Source organism: Odontesthes bonariensis, chromosome 22, assembly GCF_027942865.1.
Source record: "Odontesthes bonariensis isolate fOdoBon6 chromosome 22, fOdoBon6.hap1, whole genome shotgun sequence".
Lineage (NCBI taxonomy): Eukaryota > Metazoa > Chordata > Actinopteri > Atheriniformes > Atherinopsidae > Odontesthes > Odontesthes bonariensis.
In genome coordinates, this window is record NC_134527.1 from 30,104,903 (window position 1) to 30,114,672 (window position 9,770).

Consider the following 9,770-nt stretch of genomic DNA (forward strand, 5'->3'; position numbering starts at 1 on the left):
GCTTCTGGTCTGTGGAGTTCGCTGCATCTGTGTGTGATTTTGAGACTCCCCTGACTTGCGTCAACCCACAAATGTCTTTTTTTTTAAACACGGAATGACTTCAGCATACTTTGCCTTTAAGCTGAAGGTGGGAAGTGTTTATTTCAGAGGTTTTTGGTTATTTGAATATGAGTGACTATCAACTTTTTAAAAATCTTCTCAGTGGAAACTTTAGAAAAGAGTGCAGACTTTGACATTTCTCAAACCTGATATTTTTCCTGTTGGAAGTATGTTGTTCCACTTTTCTGGGTTTCTGAGAGTGTTTTCTTCATGTTGGGATGCAACAAGTCCTCAGCAGAAGTTAGAATCTTCCAGAACTGGTGGAGGGAAATGTGAAGAAAAGAAGTTGTGTAGACTGATGGTGTTTATGTTTGTTTTTAAATGATGCTGCGATGATGCTTCTGAGGAGAGAACCATGGCGATGATGGAATTCCTCTGGGCTGTGGCCAGAAAGCTAAGAATCCCCTCACGGAACTGCAAACTTAACCTGAAAGTCCTGCAGCTCAGAATCATAGTTTAAGAGTAATTATTCAGCCTGAATATCACAGCACCTCTGAGCAAAGAAAGAAAAAAAAAACTCATCTTGTGAGAAAGTGGGGCTGACCCCGTTGTTGGGCAGGACACCTGCTTTTCAAGACTGTGATAGCTGATCACAGGAAAACCCCACACACAGTCACATGTGAAAGTGCTCCTAAATATGAGAGATCTTAAGCCTTTACTCTGAAGTAACTGGCCTCTCTGTACCATAATCACTTACAGACACACATACAAGTAGTGTTCATTTTACTTGTGGTCTTGTTCATGTAACCAGGTGGTCTGAACACTCATTCTTGTATGGAAATATCTGTTCCTAGATTTGCTGCTGCCACCTAGTGGTGTAACAGAGGTCAAAGTTATAGTGCACTGACGAGTTTTTTCTAGTTGGATAGAGACAGACATAAGCGTGACAAGTTGAGCTTAGCGGCGTCAGCAGACTGCTGTTATTTGGTGACAAAAGTTAACCACTTGTTGAAAAGTAAAACGTTAGCAAGAGTTTTTTGACGGTTGAAGGAGAAGTCGTCCGACCGCTACAGAGTTACCGACCCGTCTAAACGACAGATAAAAACAAACTGAACATGTACATTTTTTTATTTTGAGATCTCATTATTTTTTTTATTTTCATTTATGTAATTGAGTATACTGAGATTTAACATATTTGCTCAGCGATATATTCCTTGCAAATTTTGATAAATTGAGTTGCCATATTTCTTGTGGTGTGAGTCATTACGGAAAGGATCCAAGGATTTCAAGTATTCTACTGCATCATTTTAATGCCTAGTCTCCTCTTGGAGCTTAGATTATAGATATACCTGCAGGATTGGTGAAACACACACCAGGTGGGTTACATTCACATGTAAACACAACACAGTAGGATGGAACTTTGTCACTTCCTGTTTAGGTTTAGCCAATAACGCAGGGTTGGGACTTTAAAAATCCAGACTTCTTAGCGAGGGTTAGGAAATGATCATGGTTAGGGGTCAAATGTAATCTTTTGATAGGGAGTTGGTACCTTATTTGGATAAAAGACAGTCTTTGAGTTAGGATTCAATTCAATTCAAACAAGAAAGAATGCCTTTCTAATCCCAAATAGAAAAAGATAACATTACAGTGATTGCTTTTCCTTTATAATGAATTCTTGCTTGAAGGTTTTTTTTCCATAATAAATTAATGGAACAATTGGGGCGGTCTGTAGCGTAGTGGGTTAAGCAGCCGCCCATGTACAGAGGCTACAGTCCTCGCTGCAGCTGGCCCCGGTTCGACTCCCGCACCAAGCGACCCTGTGCTGCGTGTCTTTCCCCTCTCTCTGCCCCCTACTTCCTGTCTCTCTCCAACTGCCCTCTCAATAAAGGCATAAAAAGCCCTAAAAAATACTTTAAAAAAAATAAATTAATGGAACAATTTTCTCTCCGTCCAGTGTACTACCCTGTAAATATGTATATAAAATCATTAATGAAGCAAAATCCCCAGAAGACTAAAAGCATTCAGTGTACCAGTGTATTTAATCCTTTTACTTCCATCTGTTGTAAATCTGTCAAGTTGTTTTAATGTAACATGTTGAAAATTATCAGTGTCTCTATAGATATCAGTATATGAATATTTTAAAAGATACTATCATGGAAAATATACATATTCTATAAAAATGAACCAGGCCACTTTGAAACTCCTCACCAATCATTTATTAATTAAAGTGTGAATTATTTTCAAACAAGTAAAAAAAAAGAAAGAAAACAAATTGTATGGCAGTATTGCATATAATTCAGAAGTAAATTTAAATGAAATGTTACTTTGTATAGAACAGAACTTTTAACTGGAGGCATTCAACAGTCTGTCAAACAACTGTTACACACTGAATTCAACACATTTATTGCTGCTTTACAAGGTTACTATTGCACAAGGAATACCAAAGTGTTGCACTCAAAGCTTTCCACTTGTTCTCAGCTCATGTTCCACTGTTGTTTCAATCCAACCACTAATTAAAGTCCACAAATACACATATATTCTGGTTCAAAAAGGTTTATAAAAAAAACATTTAGAATTTACAAAAAGCTTAAAACCATGTGCATTAAACGTCTAAACATCCAGTACATCATGATTGGAATACATGCTAGTTACATAGTTCTTTATCTTTACAGATTCATGTATCACAAGAAACAAGATAACAATGAATGTCTTCACCTGCAGACCTATTTTAGTTGAAAATCTGAGATTTATCAGAAGTACATTTCAATTCATCAGACGGGTTGTCATGGTGACCCCCAGAGCCACATGCATGTAGAAGTGCATACAAAAAGACTGCATATGCCTTTCCTTACATATTAATGTCCTCATTTCAATAAATAAATAAATAAAAGTATTCTAAAATGAACGTGTTGAGAATTGACAAACCTCACACATTTTTAGCTTTGGAGCCTGATGAAGTGGAGAACTTGTAACTACAGATAATTCTTTTACCTTGCAAAAGACTGCTACATGTGTTGCTTTAGGCTTAGAAAGGCTGTTTCAGAAAACAGCCCACAAATCTCTGCACGTGTGCACCCTCCTAATCAAGCCCACACAAGGCTGTAAACTGCGCAGGCTATGTCTTCATCTGCTCAAAATAAAGCTAAAGTTGCTGGTTGTCTTCCTGTAGCATCCCTGCTCTGATGCTACATTTTGTGCAAGTTAATGCTGGTTTGCAATCTGACCATTTATCTTTCCTTCCTTTGCTCTGAACTTAATAATTGATTGCTTGTTACTTTTTTCCATTCATATTTGTTCTGTTCACGATTCCAAAACCGAGGCTTCCAGATAAAACACTTCATTTTCCCTGTTTCACGATGATTCCCAGTTACTTGAGGTAAAATTGTGCTTCTTCTTTGCTGTACTCGCATTATCCTATCCACTTAGTTTTTGTGCAAACTGTCTCTTCATGTGAAACGTATCAATTATGGGAGTGTCTGCATCCAGTCCTGGCTAAAAATAGGAGTAGAATTATGTGTGGGTAGTATTCCCATGACTGAGATTAAAGTTCCTTTCTGGGTAAAGTTTCACCTGTCCCTGCTTTTCGCCCATGGACTGTTGGGATAGCCTCCAGTCCGCCGGGACCTTGAGTTGGATTAAGGAGGTATAGAAAGATGGAGATTAAAGATAAGCATCCTTACACAATCCTCTATGAATAAGGGGAAATGATTGTGTACGCACTCTTCTGCATTTGTTTTGACACAGTTTTTATGAATCTGCCTCCAGGATTTTTTCTTTGATAACTCTTCATATTATTGAAAAAATGACTTATTCCCTTAACTGTAGCAGATATTCCCTGTGGTAGAGGAAAGGGTGCACACAATTGTTGTTATGAGAAGGAAATAAATTCTGAGTATTCATACTGCATCTTTTTAGCATTTTCTGGCTTCTATGGCTTTACATGGTGTTTCTCATTTACCAACTCACTCCTTCATACAAAGCTTTTAATAATATGTAGTATTGAGGGACTGTTAGAAGGTACCACATTCTGACTTCTCTTATTTCTATTGCTTCCAGCCATAACATGGGAAGAGAAAGGTAAAAATGTTCCAGAATTATGGCACAAGTGCATAAGTAAATGTAAATTGCACATGAAGAAATGTTACTCTCATAACATTGTGGTTGTGTGTGTGTGGTTGGACTCAAAAAGGTTGTTTGTGATTAAGATCAGTGTTCTTAAACGAGGTTGCTGCCCTCCCTGAAGTAAACCTGCTCCCACACCACTGTACCCCAAACACAGAAGAAACCCCATAAGTTGTGGAAGGCTCCACGGTCAAAGGGGTTTTCATCAATGCCGCAGTGTTTGAGGTAGGAGATGCGATGGCGTGACATGAACTCCCATGTGGTAATGTTGAGAGAAATCAGGTAGAGGTGAGAGCCCAGCAGGAGCAGCACGATGAGCGAGAGCAAAGCCACCAGCACGGTTACCGACAGAAGCGCACCATTGGTCTGCAGCCACAGCTGCCAGGTGGGCACAGAACACAAACCTGTCCTGGGAAAACAAAGAGAGAGCTGTAAGGGCTTTATAGCAGTGATGAGACATGAGCGGTGACAGCGTTCTACTCACCAGGCGATGTACAGACTCCACAGCAGCACCAGCAGCTGGACGAACAGGTAGAAAACAAACCAGCGGTGGTTCCTCTCACCAACACAGTTCTCAATCCAAGGGCAGTGATGGTCATAACGTCGAACACAATGCTGACACGTCTGACAGTGCTTTGATCTCATTGGCTGCTGCTTGGAGAAAAAGACACATTTTTTTTGTATTGAGAGGAAAAATAAATACAAAATCCCACATTTTTATGCAGATTAGAAGCCTTATTTCTTTAAGACCTTTGTTGGTACCACTGCCCCCGTAGGTAGTGATTGTGCATTCCTGAAACCATATTCAGGCCACAGAATAACATACCTTTCATCTCAAAGGTATAGGTTGGAAAGACTTAAAACATTTTTTGGGATTTTCTCTTCCATGACAACACAACATTCATGGTTTCTTCAGGGTGAGGATAAATAAATAAATGGATAAATGTCAGCACAGATTCTCATTCCTAATCATCCAGGTCACGGCAACCCTTTGTGCTTCAACACAACTGGACTTGAAATTCAAGAATAAAAAAAGAAAGTCCAGTTGCTTCCTATGTTGAGCACATAGGACCATGTTCTCAGATGATTCAATTCATAAAGTCCATCTTGTGTCATGGACAGAGGACACTTAATAAAAATAGTTATAGTCCAAAAAGCCACACTCTGACATTAATTCAAAGTGAACACAGAAATTGTCATGAACACTGTTATTTGAGAGAGAAGATGAAACACAGCAGGATGCTATAGGACAATAGTTGTAAGTCATTTTGTACATTTTGTAATTAAGCCTCATTCCTCTATCTTCTTGTCTCTCACCTCCAGTTGCATGTCAGGTTGGGTGGAATAAGACACAGCAGAGGGAAGCCAGGGAAGCTATCTAGCATATACAAATAGAGTTCTGAGGGTGTTTGGAAAGCAGAAGTTCAGATCATCCTGTGTTCACTTTTACGCAGCAGCCAGGCTTAGTTTAGAAGTGCTAATCAATGTGAACAGATTTGAATGCTGGCTAATCATCACATTAGCAAACAGCAATGATGTGGAAGTGTGGGCAGTTTACCTGCAGCAGACAGCAGCCACAGCGGCGCTGCTGCAGAGGTTTGCTGGTGGGCAGGATCATGTCTTGCTTATCCCCGGTCAATTCCAGCATGAACTGTCACAAGAAAGGACAGACACTGGTCAGAAAACACAACCTGTAATGCTAATCTGTCCTTAAATATATTGTAAAATAGTACCCTTCAGTCAAACTCATAGTTTGTCACCAATTCAATCAGCTGTTTATGTCCGGTAATAAATGACTTGTGACAAAGTCTTCATACAGTGTGGTATCGCCATTGCTGCTCAGATACAAGCTGAACTTCTTAGCACTGCATGAGTCCAATTCCTTGACCTAATGTACTAAGTAAAAAGCAGATATACATCAAATACATGGAGTACCTGTACTGCTACTCAATATACCTGCAGAGAGCTCAGTTACAGGGCCAGCGGAAATCAATGAGTTTCTCAGGTTACCGACCTGATCCTCTGACAGAGTGAATATGAACAAATGATTAAGGACATGTTTTTTCTTTGACTTTACTTTCCTGCCATCACACAAATATTTCATACTTCAACATATTTTACGCTTTATATAACCATTCATACAAAGATTGATATCCCATGTAACAACAGATGTAGTTTAAATCATAGATCACCTGTAAGTCCCTGTCCTCAGACAAGATGAAACCAGGGTCCATCAGAGAAACAGCGAAGTAGAGCAGCACTGACACCAGCACCAACAAGACGAAGAGCACAGGCTGCACCAGCTCGCCCGCCGCCTCCTGCTTCCTGAGATCTGTCAGAAAATCACATGATCAGGAACAGGTCGGCTCCCACCCACAACATCCCGACGGGAAGAACAACACTGTCATTGGGATTTTCATTTTGGCAATGAGCTTCTTTCATGAACTCATCATTAAGATTAAGATCCGATTTATTGGTCATGCATACACACGAAATGTGTCCTCAGCTTTTAACCCATCCAGGTTGGCACCTGTTGACACGCACTTGCACATGCACTTGCACATGCACTTGCACATGCACATGCACATGCACATGCACATGCACATGCACATGCACATGCACATGCACATGCACATGCACATGCACAGGGTCACACACTCAGAGACAGATGGCAACCTGGAACGGTGGGCAGCTGTTCACAGCGCCCGGGGAGCATGGGGGTACGGTGCCTTGCTCAAGGGCACCTCAGCCGTGACAAGGAGATGGACTTACACCCCTCCAGCTGTCAGTTCCATTGAGTGGCGAGAGTGGGAATCGAACCACCAACCTTCCGGTTATTGGACGACCGACTCTAACCACTGAGCCTTTTTTTTTATTCTTATTTTTTTTATTATTATCATCATGAAACGATGAAAATAAATAAAATAAAAAGTTGTATTATGATGTTATGATTAATAGTGTGGCAGGCTTACCAGTTTCATGCAGGAAGAGTATTAACGTTATGACCCATGTCAGAATCACGTGAGCTGTTCGTGCCAGAAAGCCGGAACCAAAAACATTTTTGAACATGGTCCTAGTTCAGAGGATCCATCTCACACAGGATCACTATTTACAAGCTCATGTCAAATCAACAGAAACAAATGGTCGATGTTAACAGAACTAATCTACCCAAAAAAGGCAACGACGTAAGATTAGTCAGAACATGAATGTTTGTGTTGACTGCCCTGCCAGCCGCGTTTATCTGGATGGTCAGTGGGGGAACACAAACTGTACGTTTCAGTCCACAGGATTTAGGATCTGTCCAGGGTTACTAAAACCCTTGAAAGCGAAACGGCGTCATCCCAGTTGGATCCAGATGGCGGATCATGAAGAATAGTCCGGGTGGGTCTACAGTAGCCCGCTACAGCTCGTGCTAAGTAGGTCAGCATCTCCGGCTGCTCCGTAACGCATTCCTAAATTCATTCTTTGTTTCAAACTTAAAATAAAACGTCTTGTTTCTGCATTTAAGAGAAAAAAAACCTATACAACAAGCAATTAGTTCCAGTTTCTTTTTGTTTATTCCTTTTCCGTTTTTTTCGCTGGGAAACCACAAACGGAAGTCACGTGGGTTACTCGTTTTTCATAGTCTTTCAATATAAAATCAAAATCACGTGGTCTCTGTCTTTTTTTTCGCCTTTTATTTTTTCAAGCAAAAAACGAAAAAAATCCAAAGATGAATATTTAGCTCTTCTTTTTTGGGGGGCGACAGGGGGGCTTCGCAGCGTGCAGACAGGAATCAGATCTGAAACTTCAAAATAAAAGCTACAAGGTTTATGAAAGTGTAGGCTACGGTATGCAATCTAACCTATGGATGTGATCTAACTGGAGAGCAGGGGCGATTTTAGGATCTGGTCTTTAGGGGGGCCCAGCCCCCAGTGCTCACAGAGGCACATTATTTCTCACTAATTGAGACGAACTAGTACATTTATAAATTTTGGAGCCGTATTAGTTTTGCTTTAAAGTGATACTCCGGAGTAGATTCAACCTGGGGTCATTTGAACCGTGATATCCAGCCAAGTAGCCCACCCGCAGTTTTTTCGATATTGGCTGAACATCAGCTGAGTTACTGAGTTATCCCGAATAGCTTGTACAAGGGTTAATGGATCCTGGTCCGTATCTCCAAAATTACCACACTAAAATCACATGCCATGACACCAAACTTCTACAGTAGTACAAATATGGTCTGTACTCACCAAACGATGCATTTGGAAGTTTGAAAATAGTCCAGGAGTTAATTATTATCAACACAAGCCTGATAGCTTCTCTGCAGCTAAAGCTGCGTCGGACGTCACTTCAGAGAGCTGGAAGCTTCAAAATAAGATGAGGGTTGATCTACTACTGTAGACAACAAAGCAAGGCTGCTCAGTTTCTCCATTGATAAAATAACTTCACAACTCTACAACATAAAAATTCATTAAAAAAAGCATGTAGAATATAGCATATACTTTGTTGTCTACAGTAGTAGATCAGCCCTCATCTTACTTTGAAGCTCCCAGCTCTCTGCAGTGACGTCAACGCAGCTTTAGCTGCAGAGAAGCTATCAGGCTTGTGTTGATAATAATTAACTCCTGGACTATTTTCAAACTTCCAAATGCATCGTTTGGTGAGTACAGACCATATTTGTACTACTGTAGAAGTTTGGTGTCATAGCATGTGATTTTAGTGTGGTAATTTTGGAGATACGGACCAGGATCCATTAACCCTTGTACGAAGCTATTCGGGATAACTCTGTAACTCAGCTGATGTTCAGCCAATATCGAAAAAACTTCGGGTGGGCTACTTGGCTGGATATCACGGTTCAAATGACCCCAGGTTGAATCTACTCCGGAGTATCACTTTAAGTAGTGTTTTCCCCTACAACATTCAATTTGGACCTCTTCATTTTAAAAGACTGTGGCTTGACAGGGATAACAGAGAGCCTGAGACAAATATTGAAGATAACTCAACATTTATTTTGGGAGTAAAGAGTTAAAACAAAAACAAATGCTAGAAAATAAATAAAATGGTCACTAAAATAATGCATCCTTGAGCAAAAAAAAAAAAGTGTTTTTGCATAATATAATTTTTTTTAAATGTGCTGAGCCAGGGGGTGCCGAGCTATCTGGCACCACTAAAACTACCCATTTTTTAAATTTTAAAACAAACCTTTATTTCTATGTTCTCTGTGTACATTTTTCTTCTGTCACTAACTCAAAAAACACAGAAAAAAAACAAACAAAACAGCAAAATAAAAACAATCAATCAAGTTAAAGGTTCAGGATCAGAGAGTTTTCTCTGACTGAACACAGGACATCCCTCACACCCCAAAGCTTTTCAAACTTATCTGTTTGGTTAGTTTGTAAAAACTAAACTCCACTCTGAGCCGAGCTGCCAGCAGCCGAGTCATTGTGGACACCCCGTCCTCTGACCCCTGACCTCTCACCCTATTCCTTCTGGTCTTCCAAATGGCTAACTTTGCTGTTCTTGAAAGGAAATTAATCAGCTGAAGTACAGCCTTCCGCCTAGCACAATAATGTGGCCCAAAGATAAACAGGCTGAAGGAGAAACCCTCACCGAACCCCCGAAACCAC

At 40.3% G+C, this 9,770-nt stretch overlaps 1 protein-coding gene across 2 annotated transcripts; it reads right to left on the reverse strand.

The window, feature by feature from the left end:
• Nucleotides 1-2,418: 2,418 nt before the first annotated feature.
• On the reverse strand, nucleotides 2,419-7,762 carry zdhhc12b (zDHHC palmitoyltransferase 12b). 2 transcript variants are annotated; one of them, XM_075455994.1, is made up of 5 exons: nucleotides 7,134-7,762; nucleotides 6,354-6,493; nucleotides 5,720-5,812; nucleotides 4,646-4,812; nucleotides 2,419-4,570 (listed from the first exon to the last, which is right to left on the reverse strand). In XM_075455994.1, the coding sequence occupies exons 1-5, from the start codon at nucleotides 7,228-7,230 to the stop codon at nucleotides 4,255-4,257; spliced, it is 813 nt and encodes a 270-aa protein (XP_075312109.1). In that variant the 5' UTR covers nucleotides 7,231-7,762; the 3' UTR covers nucleotides 2,419-4,254. The 2 variants fall into 2 exon arrangements, with proteins under 2 accessions (XP_075312109.1, XP_075312110.1); XM_075455995.1 differs by having other exon boundaries at nucleotides 4,283-4,565.
• Between the last annotated feature and the right edge of the window lie 2,008 nt (nucleotides 7,763-9,770).